Source organism: Crocodylus siamensis, chromosome 3, assembly GCF_052110815.1.
Source record: "Crocodylus siamensis isolate JL-2025a chromosome 3, ASM5211081v1, whole genome shotgun sequence".
NCBI lineage: Eukaryota > Metazoa > Chordata > Crocodylia > Crocodylidae > Crocodylus > Crocodylus siamensis.
This window is the reverse complement of record NC_143397.1, coordinates 177,382,453-177,403,319: the sequence shown is the minus strand read 5'-3', so window position 1 is coordinate 177,403,319 and position 20,867 is coordinate 177,382,453. Positions and strand designations below refer to the sequence as shown.

Genomic DNA, 20,867 nt, shown 5'->3' with positions numbered 1-20,867 from the left:
GCAGTAGCCTAATTTCAGGTCTAGATTCACTCTGTAGCTAGGAACGCTTGTGTCATTATGAGCTGCAGCCATCAATTTCCATTGGAGAATTATAGTTGGTCCTAGGAAAGAAGTGCCTTCTGGGTCAGGTTCATCCTCATCACTCTACCCTGTGCATGGATGGTGGAGTGACAGCAAATGCCTGATCCTGTGTCCTGTAACATGTGACATACATTTTAGTCTCATCATCCCTGTCTGAAACAGTGCTGCTGATAGTGATGCTTGCTGTTAATATATATATATTTTTTAATCCTGTTGCTTCTGTAAGTCCTTTGGCTGTGCTGGGCTTTGGGCACTTAATTTTAGTGTCATCCTCACACTAATTTTTAGAGCCGGTCACAGTTTTCTTTTACTTAAACTTTCTTTTTTTCCATTGAGAAATCTTGATTCTCAGAACAAACTTCTCATAGGAAGCGTATCTGGTGAGAGCCACTCTGGTATACCTGATTTGGGGCAGCAGCTAGACACTGGGGTTGCTGACAGATGATCAGGCCCACTGCTCTAAGTCATGGTGCTTTACATAAAGTGCCATGAGATAGTGCCCTCAACCTCCTCCCAATCCAACAGAAGTTCACCTGTTGGGTTGCCTGGGGGAGGGATTGAGGCTGCCTGCAGATGAGCAGTGAGCTGAGAAGCTGCCCCCCTTCCCAGCTCTGCGGCTGTCAGCAGGGAAAGAGCTCTGGGGCTGTCAGCTGCATCAGCCCAGCCCCAAACATGTGGAAAATTAACTATAGGGAACGCAAGTTCCCTAAGGCACTTTTTCTTTCTTTCTTTCTTTTTTGTTTTTTAAGAGCACCTTCATTTGATACCTCATTTGAGGAAGTTTAATTTTTCAGACAATCTGCCACTTTAAAAGCAATCTGCTGTCATGCACTCATGTCATGGTATGGCTGTAAAGCGCTTTCCGGGGTCTGATTGTGCCAAAAATGTAACTTCTGTCTGCACCCTGGGTCTCAGGGGTGACTGGTGCCTCCTGAGTCTGGGGGGGCACAATTTGTGGGTGCGTCCAGGGGCAGGCCAAAAGCCTCATATCCATTCCTATACTTCTGTGCCATGGCTTAGTGCCCACTTCCCTCCTTCTCCCACCCAACATGCCACCGACCCATGCAGCAAAAAAACTGCCCTATCCTGAGTGGTGCCGAGTCGGGGGCCAATCTCAGGGGGGTACATGCCGCCTCCCAGTGCCCTCCATACCAGTTGCCTACGCTGGGTCTAGTGCTTTTATATATTCATGTAGTAATGCTTAGGTTTTTTTATGCAGGAACATTGATAGAGAGGCCACTCCTCTCTCTCTGAATCTCTAAAATGGGTCAAGTAGCATTGGTAGGAAAAGTCATGAGCCTGCTTATTATTCAGAGTGGGATGCAAGGTTTTTCATCTACACTGCAATGGATAATACCCTGAGTAGGTATACTCTGATTTGCTATGAGAATGCTACTCACACCCATGTCCAAAACAGACAGATTTTTATTTTTCAAAGTACACGATAAACATGTGAAATAGTGCAACTTTAATTGTCAAGAAAGATGCAAGAGAGTCAAATGAGGCAAGGACCTTCACTTGAGACAGAACTGTGATAGTGTGCCTGCTATAACTTGAGAATGGCTAAAAGTTAGCTTTTGTGGTGCAGCCATGGTTCTCAAGCAAGATTTCTGAGGTATACCAATCCAAGCTAACAATGACTAGAAGCCAAGACCTGTAGTCCAAAATAGGTTTATATCTAGTTGATAGGGCCGTGCAAAGCTTCAGGTGCTGACTAGATTTGGAGGCAATTTGGCCCAATTCAGTGGCCGAATCTCGAAATCTGAATTGAATCAGGGGACCAATTAAAAGGTTCAAATCAATTCAAAGCTCTCTGAATCAATTTGAAGAGCTTCGGTGATTTCAGGCAGTCCCTGCTGGCTGCAGCAGGGAGCTGGATCTGGACTCCATGCTGGTAAATAGGGGGCAGGGAGGGGGGCTGCAGGAGTGGGAGGGGACCATGGGGGTATCCCTGCCAGGCCCCACCCCCAACCTGCTCCCCCAGCTCCCTTGAGCATCCCCCAACCCCCACCAGCTCTCCCAGCCCATCCCATGGCTGTACCACCCAGCCCAGCCCCTAGCTCTTTAAAAAAAAGCCCTCATTCACTGGCTACTTCCAGGCGGGGGGGTGATCCTTACTGCCATCCAATGTCCTATGCTGCATGAGGGGCTCTGCCATGAACCCCCTGACCCCCACCTGCTCTCCCAGCACCCCGCCCCCTTGGCTGCCTCACCTGCCCTGGCTCCTGGCCCTTTAAAACAAAACAAAACAAAACCAGAAAAACCCAGACTCACCAGCTGCTGCAGCTGCCACAGAGCTTCTGGGGGCTCATAATAAAGCCCCCCCTCCTCCCCTGCAGCATGGGGCAGTGGGGGACAGTGGGAATTGCCCCCCTGCCTGGGAGGAGCTGGTGAGTCAGGGTTTTTATTTTTTTTAAGGGGCTGAGGCAGGCAGGGCAGCCATGGGTGGAGCTGGGGAAGCAGGCAGGGGTCAGAGGCCCCATGGCAGAGCCCCCCGGGCAGTGGGGGGCAGCAGGGATTGCCCTCTCCCCCACACCTGGCGGCAAGCAGTGAGTGCGGGCTTTTTTTCCCAAAGAGCTGGGAGCTGGGGCCAGGTGGAGCAGCCGTTGAGAGTGGGCAGGGGATGGGGCCAATTTGGAGATTCAGCTGAGGCCAAATCTTCAAATCAGATTTCACCAAATCAATTTGGGACAGTGATTCAAATCACTGAATCAAATCATGTTTCCCCAAATTGGCCAAATCCAAAGCAAATACTAGCCACTTCACACAGGCTTACTTGTGCTGTGATTCTAGATGTTTGTCTGCAGCTCATGATGACACGAGTTCCTAGCTGCAGAGTGAGTCTGGATCTGAAACTAGGTTACATCAAGGACTAGGTTGTTCTGGCACTTGTTGGCCATGTTGTCTGAGGGCATTAAAATGTCTTCTTTTTGTTTGCTTGTTTGCAGCTATTGCTTATACTTCTGTACAAAGGAGTTGATTCAACTTTTTGTACTCAAATTTGGAAGTATTTCTAATTTAAGTAAAATAAATTAATTTCCCTGTTGTAAATGTTTAATTGTAGAAATGACACTTGAGTTGGAAAACTCAAGATTGTAACTTGAAAGTAAAACAGAGAGATAATCCCTGTTTTTTAGCTCCTCAGCTTTGTGTATTTGGCAGTACATTGTGTGCAGTCACTTTCCCTGCTCCACTGATGGCAATTACATTTCCTTTATCATGTACCGGCATGTTGACATAGCTCTCAAGTGCTTCCCTGGGAGACGGCTCCCGTCAGTACTCCTTTCCCAGCTCCCAAAAGGGTTGCTGCTGATTATCAGTTTGGACTAGGAAAATCCCTTTACCCTTTTTATTTCTCCCTGGAACACATCTGAATTGATTCTGAGGACTACCCAAAATGGGGGAAGAGGGCTATCATCTGTGTTCCTCAAACAGCTGCCTAGGAAAGGCTTTTCAGTCCTGAGGATTTCTGCACACCTTAGAGCAGGGGTCAGCTACCCTCAACACACATGCTGAGCATGGCACGCAAGGCTATTTTGCTCGGCACACCACCGCCAGCCCGAGCTCTCAGCAGCTGTTGCCAGTCATGGAGCCCAGGCTGCTCCCAGCAGGTGGGAGGATGCAAGTCCTGCTGCAAGCAGACCAGGCTCCTTGGGCTGGCTGCAGCTGGAAGGCTGCAAACAGCTGCTCCGGGCTCCAGCATGTCAGCACTCTGGCACCTTCTAAGGTAGACGTGTTTTTTCGACACCCCAGCCAAAAAATATTACCTACCCCTGCCTTGGAGGAACAGTTCAGAAGCGAGGAGACATCATCTCTACCACTGAGTTAGGATAGCAGAGAGGAATGGAGGGCAGTTCTAGGTTTGTTGATTTAGAATCCAAGTTCATTGTTTGAAAGCTGACTGAAGTATGAATCCCATTGAGTACCTTGCTACTGGTACATATTTTACTTATATTGGCATGTCAGATTACCCATCCCAGATAAACTGTATTTAAATATTTCAGTTTTCTTTTTTCAATTTTTTTTTTTTAAATCCGTAAGGAACAGGAGTTGAATGACAGGAAAACTGAACCTCTGCAAGTTGCCTGCTGCCCATAGAGTGCTGTAGCTGTGTTTTGCCCTCTGTAACTACTGGAGTCATTGTTATAAATCAGACTAATAGAAAAACACATTCTGCATGTTCCATGTTTTAGATGTGAACGAACCCTTCCTGTGCAGAAGTCCATGCAAGATTACAAAATGGGAATGGTTCCTAACAGATTTGCATCCTTTCTGTACTTACTGTTTTGGTAGACTGGAAGTATTTGGATGCATTTACATTTAGCTTCTAAGGCTTCTTTGCTCTGATTGTTTATTAGGAATTTTCTCTAATCAGTTCATTTATTGGAAACTTTAATGGTACACAAACACTTTTTGATGTTGGAAAGGGCCATTCAAACCAAAATGACACGTTGTGTTTGATCAGTAATATTTTCCTCTTTATTAATCTTTGGTTATAATTACTTTTTCAGCCCTCCCCCCACCCTTATTTAAGGTTTGTTTTTTAATTTATGCTACCCCTGTGTATTTTGTGGGAGGCTTATGACAGTTGGTCATGGGTCATCAACCCCATTTTAGTTACTTCTGTAAACAAATTGATTTCCTTTTAACTCTGACCTATTAAACAATTGTCCAAGTGTTCTTGTGGTCTGTCTTACAGACTGTACTCCTCAAGGATGCCCTTGGGGGATGTTCCTGATTAGAGTCTGAGCTGGTTCTTCAAGACTTAGTAAAATGAGGCCTCATCCACTTAGTTTTGTAGGAGCCAAGGGTAGTACAAATAATATTGCCCAATTTGGGAGTGGTCTCCAAGTTAAAGCCTATTAAATGTATCCAGTGAATTGTGCACAGTGAGTCAGGTTGGAGGAAGCTTAACATTATTCTAGTTAACAGCTAAACATTAGGCATATGGGCATTTTTTCTTCAGGCCCAATAAATTCAGGTGGCTTGGAAAAAGGAAATGCTGAGGAGGGAAAAATGAAGCAGCCAGTATGGCATAATAACATTTTTATTTTTTGGAGTTTTTGTGGATTTTAAAATCAACCTATGTAAACATTTAGTTGGTCCTACATTATATTTGAAAACTATTCTCGTTCTCTTGTAATTTTTAACGTATGAAATGCCCACCATTTGTGAGTTTTCTACTATCCTCACAGCGATTGTTATAGTGCACATTTTTCTACCCCAGTCAGTACACACTGAACTATCACAGCTACGCTGAATGAGGTCCCGGTCTAACTACAATATTAACCCTGCAAATCTGCTCATTTTCTCCTGAGTACCCTGAGGCAGGATATGCAGTAGAATGTGTCCAATTGAAAAACTATTACAGACTCCGTGGCGCTGCAGAGTGCTAAATTGTAACAGGGCTGTGTTTTTCAGACAAAAAAATTCTCATAAGAGAGGTAACACAGTGCATTTCCTGCATTATGGACTTGTTTTTAAATTTTAATCTCAGTCTCTCTAGTTGCTTTTGAAATCATGTACTTTTTTAAGTACTTAATAAATGTTGTATTTCATCCCTGATGTGGCTATTCATTATCTCATTTATTTCTAGTTTGTATCATTCTTGCATTCTTTCTCAGCTCTCCAACTATACATATATATTTGTATTAGGTTTTTTCTTAATATTTGTAATCAAGTCTCCAATGAGCAGTAACATCTTGGGTGTTGATTATGCCATACCAGATTTATAGTAGATACTAGGGTTTAGTGTAGCGTGGGTATCTAGTATCTTGTCTGGGCCTGTTTGAGTTGTGCCCCAAAGCAGATCCTCAAGCAGTTCCTGTTGGTAAGACTGATATCCTGCAAATTTATATTATTTTTTTGCATAACATACCTGTTAACCAGAGTTTCTCCAATCTCTTTACCATTTATTCATTTTGACCCAAACTCACTATTTTTTGTGTAGAAGAGAAAATTAGTTAAGTGCATTTATGATTCTACAGATGCCTCGTGTCAAAGTTTACTTGAATGTTATTGTGCAATAGTGGCCCATAAATTATTCCACCTTAGCACATACCTAGTTCATGCTGCCTAATCTTTGTTTCAAGAGCAATGAAAAATGTAGAAATTATGTTTAAACAGAAAAAAACTTCACTAACCCCGTGATTGTTGCACATACTTCCAAAGACTAGTTATTGAATGCTGTAGTGAGGCATTTACAGGAGATCTATTACCTCCTGCAATTAGAAGGCAAAATACGTTTCTATGAGCAGTTACCTGATTTTGTTTTTTGTTTTGTTTTTGTTTTTGCTTTGCTTACCTCTTTATATTAAAAATCCCAAAATTCATGAAGTCTTCTAGTTTTTGGTGCATATTTGCAGGATCACACTTGTATATTCCTTTTCTTTAGGTAGAAAGTACAACTGTCTCAAAACAAATCTTGAACATGTTTGTATGTTAATCCCAGATATTTGAAAATAGCTTGCCTCACTGGCTTTTGCAAATCACTTTGCCCTGCCCCACCCTACTTTGTGCATAGATTAAGTGTGTGCTACTTACTGGCATTACATCCATTCTTGCGTGAATAAAAGTTTTTTGTTTCTTTAGCAAGCATCTGCTGCTTTTCTACTTTGCTTGCTTTCACTAGGAAGCTACCCAGAACTGTAGCCTGCGTGGGGCGCACAGGGGCATCTGTCACTATCTGTATAATTTTTAAATGGAAAATGTCTTTCTCAAAGGCTGTCGATGCCCAGTGTTCTACAGTACATGAACAGTTGGCTAGTCCAGGTGTTTCCTCTTCTGTTTTCGTGATATGTGAATTGGAAATTCAAGAGAAGACTTTGCAGAATGGAAGAGCTAAGGGTTTGTATTTCTCTATTCTAACTGTATAGCAAAGGGTTTGGGAAGAAACACAAACCCTACTGCTTTTGAATTTAAGTATATTGTTAGCATTCTTGTCTACAGTGTCTTTTATCAGCTCTTAAATACAAAAATGAGCATTTGTTTCTGTATGGAATTGTCTATAATGAATAGCATTCAGAAACAGCTTGTTTTGTTGAATGTGGTTTCTTTTTGTGGCTTTTATAACAATGCTTTATTCTGCGTTTCAACTTATGATGCAACTACAGTGAAGTTGTTAAAAGCTTAACAGATTTTTTTTCTTTTAATTGCATATCAGTCCTTGCTTTAACAAGATTAAAATTGGAAGTTGAGACAAAAGATGATGCTATTCACTCTTAAATGTGCATCTTTGTGAGGTGTTTTGTTTTGTTTCATTTATTAAGGAAATTACTAACGCAAATCCGTCTCTTCACAGGACAGTCGGCCCAATATGTCAAGGCCCCTGATCACTAGATCGCCTGCATCTCCATTGAACAATCAAGGCATCCCCACTCCAGCACAACTCACAAAATCCAATGCACCAGTTCATATTGACGTGGGTGGGCACATGTATACCAGCAGCTTGGCCACACTTACTAAATATCCTGACTCAAGGTAATTTTCAAGATTGTGCTTCATGTGCTTGGCAATACATTCATTCAGTGTTCTGCCCAGACATCCTGGGGCTCTACTCCTAAAAATGTTGAAAACATACTGAACATATATTTTATTTATAACTAAATTATAAAAATTGAGAGGTAATTTCTCTGTTTTCCTCTTGCCTTATATCTAAGACTAACAACATCTCTGAAGATCCCTATGTTTTATGTCCTAAAATAAAGGTGGCCCTCAAAGTCATTCTGAACCTGTTCGGTTCAGTCTGTTTAATATGTTCTAAACTTCTGTGACTTAAATGTGGGGTAGGGGGAAGTAATGGCAGAATTGCAGACTTAAATGTGTAAATGTCAGGGTTTCTAAGTGTAAAATTTACTCTTTTATACTATCAACATATAATCCCAGAAAACACTCAAGATCTATTTATGACTTAAGGTTGGAAATAACTTAATGTACAACAGTATTGGTTTAAAGTAGTATTAGAAGGTTTGTAGTGTTTAAACTATTGCAGACTGTGTACTGGTAACTCTGAGCTTATTAGTTATCTTGTAACAGGTTGGGGGTTCTGGTAAATCACAAGGTGACATATGCAGACAACTTAGTAAATGATAGATGATTCAAGCTGTTGTCTACTTTGTAAGAGAGATTTTCTTGATGGGAAAATTTTTAACTTTCTATTCTAGCTGTCAGCTTAAAAAATTAAGTCACACTGCACTAAGTCTGAAAACTGTCTTAACATATGTATGACTGATATTCAGAGCAGTGCAGCTTTACACAACATACAGTATTTACTTGAATCCAAAATGAGGGTTTTTCGTCTCCGTTCAATATGGCAGGGGGACCCTCATCTTGGATTCAAATATTGGCTCAGGGAAGGTGGTTGCTGTGGCTTTAGCCACCACCTGTCTTGGGCCAGGGCCAAGATGGCAGGGAAGACCAGGTGGTAGAGGTATTGGGAATCCAGGGGAAACTGCAGTGTGAAACTTGGGGAGGGGGCATGCAATGGGGAAAGTATTGGGAAGACCATGTAGTGGCGGGGGTGCTGCTGTGGCTCCACTTCTAACCCGAGCCCAAGGCCAGGCTCAGAGCTTCCATTGCTTTTGGTCCCTGGCTGAGCCAGGACCAGGGGCACCATATGCTCCGTACCCTTTGCCAAAGCTGGAGCCAGAGTCAGAGCCAAAACCTCTGCACAGGGTAAGCAGTGGCAGGGATGGGGAGGGGAGGGGGAACAATTGTCCAGGGGGAAGAAGGCAGCAGGGGCCCAGAGGCTGCTGGGGAGCAGGCAGGGGGCCAGGCAGCTGAGGGTGGCAAGTGGCTGGGGGCAGGCAGACAGGGGAGACAAGGGGCTGGAGGATGTTTTCCCCACTGCAACAGTGAGGTGCACAAATTTAAGACATCTCTCCAATAATTAGATTGCATACGTGGAAAATGATAACACATTTATAGACTATATAGAATATAATTATTATGGGTAGTCTTAAATTAAATGTCATCTTGGATTTGGGCCAATTTGGTAATATGTCTTATGCAGGTGCTATCATATAACTTTTGTTTAAAGCCAGATATAAGTGATGTATGTGTGCCGCATGTATGCATCTATTGCGGTATCAATTCATTGCTCCTTTGCTTAGAGCTAGGTATTTCCCTATACTAACTACTGTCTCATTACATGGCTGCATTCCAGCATCACATTTCACCCTTCTATTTACATAATTCACAGGTGTCAAGCATGTAGTCCTCTGGCTGGATCCAGCCCACAGATGTGGGTCATCTAGTCCAATAGTTCTGAACCATTTTTGTACTGAGACCCATTTGTAAACATCTACAGCCAGTCCTGACCCACTGCCCCCTGCCTCCAAGCCCCCAGCATGTGAGGTAGGGGGTGGGTGGGTGTGTGTGGGGGGGGGAGGTGGTGGGCCCAAGCAGGCCCTTGCAGGCTGGAACTCTAACAGCTTGCAAGGGCAAAACCACAGTTTCCCTTGTTTTTCTCCTTTAAAGGAGAATCCATTTTTAAAAGTTTGTTTGTGACCATTCCTATGTTCTTGCGATCCGCTTTTGGGTCACAACTCATGAGTTGAGAAACCCTGATCTAGCCTGCAGGGCTTCTTGTGGGCTGGACCACCTCCTCCTACTGGCTGGGTTCAGCCCAGTGGGATCACATCACAGTTACCAGGGCCTCTGCAGCAACAGTGTTAATCTCCACCGTGAAATCATGGCTCCAGAACCGATGGAGTTAATGCTTGCCTTGCCTCACCCTTGCATGATACCGTATTGGCAGCTAGGGGAAAAGGGAGAAGGCAAACAGCAGTGCTAACTATCTGGGTTCTGGAGCCATGCTGAAACAGTGGTCCTGGCCACCATGGGGATTAATGTTTCTTCTTGTAGGTCGTCTGCATTGCAGGAGGCCCCACAGACTGGTTGCAGACCATGAGAAGCCCTGTGGTCTGGGTCTGGTTGACAAAGCCCAAAAAATTTGACACCCCTATTCTAGGTCAGTACCAATAATTAAAAACTGAAACAATTATTCATTTAAGTTCTTCTAGCAGTTCAACTCTTCTTTTATTGAATGTGGTTGGTAAAAAAGTTCACAAAAACTTTACGTTCAAGTTCTGTAACTAACTTTCTTGTAGAAGGTGTGCAGTCTAGTTTAGGATTCGATTCTAGACATATATTTAACTGCAATGACACTTCCCCTTGCTGATTCAGAGCAGCATATTGCCTTAGTAAAAAGTGCAATAGCACTTTTAATACTAAATGCTGATAGCACTTGTTTGGATGTGGGAGAAGAGAATGGGAAAGTAAAGATCAAAAAAATGCAAGAGGCAAAAGTTTAGCCTGCTTGAGATTAGTCTTTCTTATCATTACCTGTGGGAAGGATTGAGGAACAGTGGGGAGCATGGCCAAGAGCAGTGCAGGAGGGCTGATTCACCAGACGGGACTAAAATTTTTGCTAGTTGAAAGGGAGAGACCACTTGTACTGATCTGCAGAATTTGTTCTACCCCTATCAAGTTCAGTCCTGGTCCTGAGCACTCCTTGAGAATTATGCACTCAAGAGCAAGATACTTATAGTTGTGGAAGGCCTAGTGATTTTTTTTACACTCCATTTTGTTTTGCTTTCCCTGTTATACCTTTTAATGTATGCAGCTGTTCTTCTTATGATAGAGGTAGTGAAGGTAAGTGGAGGAAATAGAATGTTACACATAAGAGTGTAGATGGAAGATGGAATTTAAGATTAATACTTTTTTAATTTAGTTTAATTAAGCTATTGTAATGCATCAAGGAAGCAGAAATAACAGCTATCTATTGTCATAAGTATGTGGTTTAATAATTTAAACATCTGATTAAACAGCATAACTACTTTTGGGGAAAAAAATCTTAGATAAATAGCTATTTTGTTTTGTGTCATTTGAGTAACTACCTTTGTTTCAGTGCTGACCCTTCTCCTAGCCTTTGTCTCTTGAACCAGTAGATAAATGTATTATGCAGGATACACTATTTAAAAAATGGGCTTCATAGGCACTCCTGGAACTTTTAAAGAATTGCATTATCAGCCTTAAAAAGATTATTAGTAACCGGTCTGCAGGTGAAGTCAGGTGGCGTAATGAGATAAGATGATAATCAGTGTTGTGGGGATTTTTTTTTTTGTGGTTCAAGGTCAGATGTCACATATTCCAGTGCAGCAATTTATTTTTATATTTATTGGAAACCTGGGAGAACTCGCCAACGATTTAACATTAATTTCTAGTAGTAGTGGGCTAGAATCTTAAACAAATGTAATTAGTCCCATGGACTAGAGAGGCTTTTTGTGGCAAAATTCCAGAACTAGAACCAGAGCAATTGCTTAGCTTTTGTTTTTATTAAGGAAAGAAAAATGTGATGTAAAAAACACATGGATCTTATAAATGTCCTTGAGGCTCATAATCCTAACTTCAAAATTTTGAAATAAGGCATGAAACTGACCTTGTTCAACAGAGCTGTTTTTAAAATTGTTGTCCAAGTGGACTACACCACTCTTGGGCTAGGGGCAGAAGTTGCACACAAACTAGTGTGATTGGAAATTGGTTTAAACATGTAACAGAACAGAAGTTCAGTGCACATAAACTGCTTTTAAAATGGCTGAAACCAGTTTAAGATAAACCTGGTTGGATGTAGTATTAGACTTAACTGATTTAGGTTAAACCAGTTTATGGAACTTCTGTCCCAGATCCCTTTCCAGTTCATATTAACTCTCAGTCCCCCAACATCCTAGGATGCTTTGCAGCCCTGGGTTGCGTTGTCTGCTTCATCAGAGCAAGGCTGGCCCTGCCCCCAGCTGTCAGAGCCGAGACACTAAAGTATCAGCTTCCCAGCTTGCTTCCTGTCTAGGCCTGTCAGCCCAGCAGGAAGTGGGGCGGGAGAACAGATGCCCAAGGCCCTGCCTAGCCCCAAGCTGTACAGCAAGGGGAGGAGAAAAACTCCTGTGGTGGAGGGTTTTTGCAGCCCAGTAAGCTGGGCAGGGATTGGCTCAGCTCCACCCTCTCCCCAAGTTCCAACTCTTGTGGGGGGAACTTATACCTCCCTGCTCCTGCATAGCACTTGCTGCCCCAGCCCGGGTTGTGGGGAGCAGAAAGTTGCCCACCCAGGAGCTTCTTGCCTCCGCCCAGGTGGGTGCTTTACTCCTGCACCAGACAGACCCCTGGTGGTGGGGTTAGGGAAGGGAAAGGGCTGGGGCATCCCAGCTGGGCTTGAGCTGTGGGGGGATGTGTGTGAAAAGCCTCCCTGGTTGGGTGCTGTCCCATCCATGCCTAGCAAATGTCAACTGCGGGGGTGGGGGGGCACTGGGAGGGATTTTCCACCCCTTGTGGAAGAGGGCTGGGGAAGGTGGTGGGGGGAGCAAAATGCCCCCCCCCCCAGTGGGTGCTTTTCCTGCTCAGAGCAGACCCAGGCTGGGAGGGCCACTGTAGACAAGGGGGGTGGGGTATTGCCTCCCTTGCACACTCCTTCTCCTCCTCAGAGGCTGATGGCTGGGAAGGGGGTGGGGCTGAGGTGAACCCAGCCCAGCTGTGGGGGAGGAGGGCAAGACCCAGCTGCCAATTGGGCCTTGGCTGCTGGTTTAGCAGCCTTAGGCAGCTTGGCCCTGAGGGGTGGTACACATGAGCACCCCCAGGCGCCTGGCCTGGGCCAGTGCAGGCTTCTGCCTGTTTTGTCTACCCAAACGCTGAACGTCAGTTTGTTACCAAATCAATGGAGGCAGCTTAAAAAAAACTGCAAAGACTGAATCAATTTTGCCTCAAGTTTTTGTACCTCTGTACTTGATGTTCATCTGCCCCCGTCTGTCCAAGGCTGGTTTCTTTTGGCCAGCAGCATCTATTTTTAATGTGCTTGTTCCCCAAATGGTTCTTTATCCCCCAGTCTGAGGATATGAAAGGCAGAAAAGGCCAAACTATTCTCCGGTTCCTTCTTGCTGTTACCAGCGGAGAAACAGAGCCCCTGCTGTGTACCTCTGCACAGCACGAGGATGGCTTAGAATTATCATTAATAGTTAGTTGGGGGCTTATTGTTCATGGGCTAAATAAATACATTTTTCTTTCTTAGAAAAATGTTCAGATAGCACCATAGCTCCTTCTTGATCATTTAACACACATCCTTCATGTGATGCTTTGTGCTAACAGTGAGCACATTCTCTTTAAGTTTGGTCTAGAATCGCTCTGGACTGCTGAGGCCTGGAGATTGTCTAGTTAATTTCCTCAGTTGCCTATCCCCCTGGGTACAGACATAGAAAGAATTTACCATGGTCTAAAAAAGGATGTGTTAGCTTTTCTGCAGCAACTGTCTCTTACTCTACAATAAGTAGAAGTTAAGCCACAATAACTCATCCTCTCTTTCACTGAAATTTAAACTACTGGCTTCCACTTGCTATGGGATACAAGTGTGCAAGCAGGCAGTGATTGAACCGCAGTTGTCTTGCAGTAAATCCCTGCCCTCTTTTTACTCTACAATAAGCTGTTTGCACCATATCCTGTGGTAGCCCAAGCAATGGCCTGGCAGTTGTGGGATTCAGAGAAACCTTAAAGAATAGCCTCCCAACACCTACTCATCAGCACCGTACCTAGGCTCCTCATGGCCCCAAGGGAACTTTTAGTATCAGCCCCCCCGCTTTGCCAGAGATAATGATAAAAATAATCAGACAAAAAAAAATATGTCATTTTCAGGCACCCTTTCTGTCCTGGACCTGGGCGGCTGCCTGGTTCACTCATGCCTGTGTCTAGGTCTGCTGCTTGTGCAGAATCCTTCAGCTTCCTTTTTTTATGATAGTCTGGATATTGCCTCACTATCATCCGTCAAAATACTATTCAGCTAAGATTCAGAATACTCTGGTCCAAAACAGGCACACCTCAACCAGGCTGACTTGCAAAGCTAAATGGAAGAGGTTTTCTGTTTGAGCACATGATCCCCAGCTATTTCCCTTGATATCAGTTGCAGCAATATTGTACTCCCAGGTCTGAAACAATCTGCATTTGATATCAGTTCCATACATCTCCCTCTAGCAGCAATAAATTCAGATCAGACTCCTATCCAGGGCCATATTGTGTTTTTCTACAATCCAGTGAACAAAGATTTCTTATTCCTGTTGGGACCTTTAGTAGACTAGGAGGAGTATTGATGGGTTTCTCCTCTTTATCATTCCCTTAGCAACCTGTTCCCTGTACCTCCTCTCAAAACTCTGAAAACTCCTTTCTTAGTAGCCATTGCATCAGCTAGAAGTATAGAAGAGATGTGCACTCTTCCTTGTGCAGTGTTTTATAGTGACCTCAAGTTCCTATCCAAAACTGTTTTCAGAACTGTATATGAACCACGTAATTCATCTCCCAGCTTTTTTTTTTCACAAGTTTCAGTCCATAGAAACTAAACCTCACACAGTAGATCTAGTTAGGGCACTGTTTTTTGCATTCACAGGACAAAATCTTTCAGGCCCGTCAATCTTACCTCTATCCTTGGGAAACTCTTTGAGAAGATCCTCAAGGAGCACATCTGTGATGGGCCGGCTTCAGGGATGATGCTCAAGGGCAACCAGCACGGCTTCATTAGGGGCAGGTCATGTCAGACCAACCTGATTGCCATTTATGATCAGGTCACAAAGGCAATGGATGTAGGTGTTGCCGTGGACATAGTCTTTCTAGACTTCAGCAAGGCCTTTGACACTGTCTCCCACCCCATCCTCATTAAAAAACTAGGCGACTGTGGCATTGATGCCTACACAGTCAGATGGATTGCAGATTGGCTCAAGGGTCGTACTCAGAGGGTGGTGGTGGACAGGTCATATTCGGCTTAGGGGGAAGTGGGCAGCGGAGTCCCCCAGGGCTTGGTCCTTGGGCCTGCGCTGTTCAATTTCTTCATCAGCGATTTGGACGATGGGTTGAAAAGCAGCCTGTTTAAATTTGCTGATGATACCAAAATTTGGGGTGAGGTGAGCACGGTAGTAGGGAGGGAAAGACTGCAACAAGACCTGGATAGGTTACAGGAGTGGGCTGACATAAACAGGATGTGTTTCAATACTGGCAAGTGCAGGGTGCTGCACTTAGGCAGTAGAAACCAGCAGCACACTTACAGAATGGGAAACTCCCTTCTTGAGAGCACGGAGGCAGAAAGGGATCTTGGAGTCATTACTGACTCCAAGATGAACATGGGCCGACAATGCGAGGTCACGGTTGGCAGGGCTAACTGGACCTTGTCATGCATCCACAGGTGCATCTCTAGCAGGGCCAAGGAGGTGATCCTCCCCCTCTATGCGATGCTGCTCAGGCCACAGCTGGAGTACTGCGTCCAGTTCTGTGCGCCCCACTTCAGGAGGGATGTGGACAACATTGAGAGGGTCTAGAGGAGGGCCACCCGCATGATCAGGGGACAACAGGGCAGACCCTACAATGAGAGACTGCTGGACCTGAACCTGTTCAGCCTTCACAAGAGAAGACTGAGGGGGGACCTGGTGACTGTCTATAAACTCACTAGGGGGGACCAGAAGGGTTTGGGGGAGACACTGTTTCCCCTAGCGCCCCCTGGCATGACAAGGAACAATGGACACAAATTATTGGAGAGTAGGTTTAGATTAGACATCCGCAGTTAGGGAGGCTAGGAGCTGGAACCAACTTCCAAGGGAAGTGGTGCTGGCTCCTACCCTGGGGGTCTTTAAGAAGAGGCTTGATGCCTACCTGACTGGACTCATTTGAATCCAGTTTTTGTTTTTTTGGGGGGTTTTTTCTCCTGCCCAGGCGGGGGGTCAGACCTGATGATCTACAAGGTCCCTTCCAACCCTACTTCTATGATTCTAGGACCATGCCCATATTTTCCCCTTCATTTGCTAAAATAGTTCATTACTAGTCTCAAACAGATTGTATCTAAGTAAGTCTCCAGTTCTATAAGGACATAGGAGTTAGCCAGGGAGATGCATGTAATTGTACTAAAGTTAATATTACTTTAACTCAAGCAGTCTCTGTTTGGGGGGAGGTGGGGAAACATCCCTCTTGTGGAATTCATCCTCATTTCTTTTCAGTTTTTGGTACAAGCTTACGAATGAATGCCTTCTTTGGCTGACCTGTTCTGCAGTTCATTAAGATGCCAACCACACATCTCCAAATCAACACATAACTGTGTGGTAGTGAACAAGACTGGAATCCATGTGGACATTTGCTTGATAATGCAAACAGCTATTGACCCTAAATTAACCATTTCCTGGTGAATTATTATAGGTTGATAGCAAAGTAGGGCTGGAAGGGACCTCAAAGTCATCTGCTCCAGTACCCTGCTCAGCACAGGATTATCCCTAACTAAACCTTTACAGCCAAGTGTCCATCTAATTTCCTCTGGCATTTCCATTGATGGAGATTGCATTACTGCTCTAGTTAGTCTGTTCCATGGCTTGACCCCTCATAATCAGAAAGTTCTTCATAATCTACAACCTAAGTTTCCTCTGCTGCAGACTGAGGCCATTATTTTCTCTATCCTCTTGACAATCGCCCTTCAGGTATTTGAAGATTGTTATCAGACCTTTTTTCAGTGTTCTCTTCTCCAGACTAAATAACTACAGTTGTTTCAGCATAAGTCGGGTTCCCCAAGTCTCTAATAATTGTGTTGCTCTAAATCTTTCCACATACTTCTCAAAGTGTGGGGTCCAGAACAGAAGAATCATTTCCCTTGATTTGCAGGTGATGGCCTTATTAATACAACCTAGCCTACTGTTGGGGTATTTGGCAACAGGAGCACGCTGTTGACTTTTATTCAGCTTACGGTTTACTGTAACCTGCAGGCCCTTCTCTGCAGTAGTGCAGTAGTTCATCTTGGAGTAGTGCAACTTAATTAGTCATTCCGTAGTCTACATTTAGGCATACAATTATTCCATCCCAAGTGCAGGATTTAGCACTTGTCTTTGCTGAATCTTATCTGATTGATTATGGATCATTTTTTTTCCAGCCTATCCAGGTCATTCTGGATCCTGGCCCTGCCCTCTGGAGTATCAGCAGCTCCACCCAACGTGGTGTCATCTCCAAATTTGCTAAGCCTGCACTCTATCCTATCATCTAAATTGTTAATGAAGATATTATACAGTACTCACCCCAGGACAGACCACTTGATACCTCCTCCCAGCTAGACACTGGACCATTGATGACTACTCTTTGAGCAGGATGATCTAACCAGTTATGTATCCACCTTACAGTACTCGTCTAATTTGTATTTTCTTGGTCTCTCACTACATTTTCATTAGCAAACTGTCAGAAGCCTTGCATGTGGAATCCCTGAACTACCTTCCTTTCCCTGCTACTATAGCATTTTGTTCCTCTTAGATGATTGGAGAAGGGACTATACAATGGTGGAGAGACTCTAACCATTCTCTAATCTCAGGTGAGTATAGACAAGGCACTGACCCTGTCCCAAAAAATAGCACTGCTCAAAACGATCAAGTCTTGTTATGTACCCCATCCATTCTTTGAGACAATACTCCTCAAAGAACTGTCATTAGTTATAAAATAAATAACCATTCTCTTTTAAAATCTGACATATATTTTTTGATCTGAACATTTGTCTTTGAGTTCCATTTTCAGCCAATATCCCGAGTCATTTTCCTGCAGCATGAGCTTGGATTTCTTTCTTCTTTTTTATATATAGATTTTCTCTTTAGTCATGTATCAGAGCTCTCTTCAACAGAAGTGTTTGTCTACATGGTTTTATTTGTGAAACTCTTGGTGACTCTTCCTGGGGTGAGAACGTGTAGTCAGTTGGCTGCCGTGACAACCCAGTAGATAATGTCTTTCCCCAGCAATTTTGTATGCAAAAATATTATGTTAAATGACAGGCAAGTGTTTTTGGTTATAAAAGATTAGACATTCTCAATTTCCCATATTATCTGACCTTGGCAAAATCTGTAATACCATAAAATTATAAACCACAGTTTTTCAATATTTTGTCATATGCCTGAATAAACAGAAAACTTATACTTTTAACTTTGTCTTGCATTTTGGCAGAGATACAGTTTGATCCTTATGTTCTCTGTAGCAGTTATGCTTTTTTATTTGCCAAAGCTCCTGTTTGGCTTATGGCCTGTGGGTTGAGGAGGAAGGAGAATGAAGAACCAGAGTTGCTTTCCCTTTTTTTCTTCTGGTTGTGTCCTGTTCTGCAACCTGTACAGATTACATCAATTGTCAAAGTGCTTTGAGATCATGACTGAAAGACAACACAAGTGTGATTTGTTATTAGAGGCCACTAAGGCAGGAGTGGTAACTGACTTGTCAAACCTGTAGGATGCAAGTATGTGTTTTCAAAAACAAATAAATGCTGTTTGAATCAATAGGACTATAATATGTAAAATATACTTTGGCCTTATCTGTCACTTTGAATCCAAAGGACTTTAGCCCTTCTCATATACCCGGGTTTTGTCAGAAACATGGCAATAAAGTAAGCCATCAAAACTACTTGAACCGTTATGCTAAATACATTAATCCACCACCATTTTAAGACTTCTGAGCTAATTTTCTCTACCTCTGATTTTGGTTGCTGTCTCAGGTTTTGTTTTGGTGGATAGAAGTACAGATACAAATAGGAGGGAAACAAATAATGTACAGTAGTTCTTTTAGACCTATTCCTATATTTCAAAAGTCCAGAGAAGGATTGCATTGCTAATCCTATAAAAAGAGAAATCTTTTTACAGTATACATTTTTCAGTAAAATAGATTTTTAAGTAGTGTGGTATAATTTGTTCTTGACAATATCAAGATTAATTATACCTTTAGGTGAGTATTGACCTTACTTTCTCTCAATCAATGATCACCAGAGGTCAGTTTCATTGTCACCTCCTTAAAAGAGAATATTTTTCTAACGTTTGCCATATGCGCCTTGGTTAGCTTTCACAGCCAATAACTAGTCGCTGTATTTTGTGACCAATGGCTGACTGAAAATAGGGATGTGATCAGAAAGGCTGGCTGTTCATCTCATCCAACAGAGATTTGTTACTAGTGGTATTAGTCACAAATGCCATCAAGTCAATGTTTGCCACCCCTTCCTTTAAGAGACTGCAGTTTGGGGATTTTTGTATATCATCTGTTGGAGTGTAAAAATGCAAGGTCTTAAATCTTTGGGGGTTTTTAAATATATAAAATAATAATATATTCAGACTCATAGACTGTAAGAATATTGTGTATAAGTAAACAGGTGAAGAGGAAAACTTAGACTCATATATCTCATCCTTATGGTTAACAAGATTTAAGAACTAACATCCAATCCAGGAAAAATGTGCAGGCTTACTTTAGTCATGTGGATCGTCCCATTGCAATCAATAGTTTTCTCAGATAAATGATGTTTAATACATGCACAGGCATTTGCAAGATAGAGAGACAGTCTTTTATTTCTGACAATTTTTTGTTGTAGCAAACTTAAATTTTCCATGACAAAATTTTGGTTCATCTCCAATGTGATCTACAAAACCTTTCACCAGTGGAGGCTATGGGCTAAGCCAAACTAATGTGGCAGGGCATGGCCAACTGTTGTGAAGTGCTGGCTTATTAGAACAGCTTTCATATCAAAGCACATCTTCTCTCTTCCTCCCCTCCCCCTTCCCTCCTCCCCGTTGCAGTTAATAAGTTTACCTATGATACAGCAACAGTTCATGAATTCCTGTTGCACAGCATAATTTCATACATGAGTCTGAATGAAGTAAATAGTACTTTTCATTCTATTAGCCAACAAAATCGACAACGCTTGTAACTTAGGTAAAGAACAGGTTGAATAACACCAGTAAGAGCTGAACCAGCAATTTTGAATAGGGCACTAAAGTGCCATTCTGTTTATCAGTCATTTCTAATCTGGGCTGGATTTATACCAGTAATCTCAAGGGAAAATGCTTTGTTTTCACACTATCATCCCTTCTATTGCTCAGTCTCTAGATTCACAGGATTCTGTGCATCAGCCCTAGCATATAAGCCTGTATAAAGGTCTTATACTAAATTGTTCTTTTCTGAACTGCAGTTGTACTTGCTAAGCAAGTTGGCATATGTTATGTAGATAATTGCAGAACTAAATTCTTTACTTTCAGCTTTGCAGTCAACACCCTTGGCCACCCATTGGGTGTGTTTGGAGCTTTAGGATACAGCTTCAGGTTCTGGAATCTGTCTGCCTGGCAGTGATCAGCATTTCGCTTGGCATTAATATTCAGATATATTTGCCATTTGGGCACTTCTGTGGAGAACTCTCTTAAGGCAAGGGGTTGGGTTGCAGGGGAGGAATTACTCAATATCCTATAGATCAGGGTCAGCAATATATGGCCAGCCTACAGACTGGATCTGGCCTGCAGAGCATTGGGGGTGGGGGTGGGGGTGGTGGGAGGGCAGGGAAGAAGCAATATTGATATGGGAACATTTTCCAGTTGCCCAGGCTCAGCACAGCTCCTTGCTTTTTGGCTCTATGGGTGCAGACCAAGGCAAAGCCTTCTGGCTCTGTGGGCCAATTCACTGGCTCTGGCTGCGGTACAGGCACAGCTTCCTGCTGGTGGGGAATTAAGTCAGGTCTTCCAGCTGTGCCTGCACTGCAGGTAAGGGTGTGGCAAGCTGGGGTAGTAGCAGCACTGGAGATGCAATATCCAGTTGCCTGGTCCAGCTCAGTTGCCCATCAGCTGGAAACTGTGCTCCTGCCCCTGACAGGGAGCAGGAGGCTGGGAGAAGCAGCAGCAGTACAGACACAGTTCTCGGCTACTTGGGACACAGGCAAACCCCTTCACTGCTGATACACTGCCAAAGCCACCCAACCCACGCTTGACTGGAGCCAAGTTGTTCTCTCCATGGCT

At 43.4% G+C, this 20,867-nt stretch overlaps 1 protein-coding gene across 7 annotated transcripts in view; it reads left to right on the top strand.

Annotated features, from left to right (window-relative positions):
- KCTD1 (potassium channel tetramerization domain containing 1) overlaps positions 1-20,867 on the top strand; it is a 146,697-nt gene that overhangs the window by 79,330 nt on the left and 46,500 nt on the right. For 4 of the 7 annotated variants that reach the window (XM_090039861.1, XM_090039862.1, XM_090039856.1 and 1 more), the window contains exon 2: positions 7,382-7,560. In XM_090039861.1, the coding sequence (XP_089895987.1) occupies positions 7,382-7,560 (179 nt within the window). Of the gene's footprint in view, positions 1-6,803; positions 6,928-7,381; positions 7,561-17,008; positions 18,029-20,867 lie in introns of those variants that run through there. The other 3 variants (XM_090039860.1, XM_090039859.1, XM_090039857.1) reach the window with 2 other exon arrangements.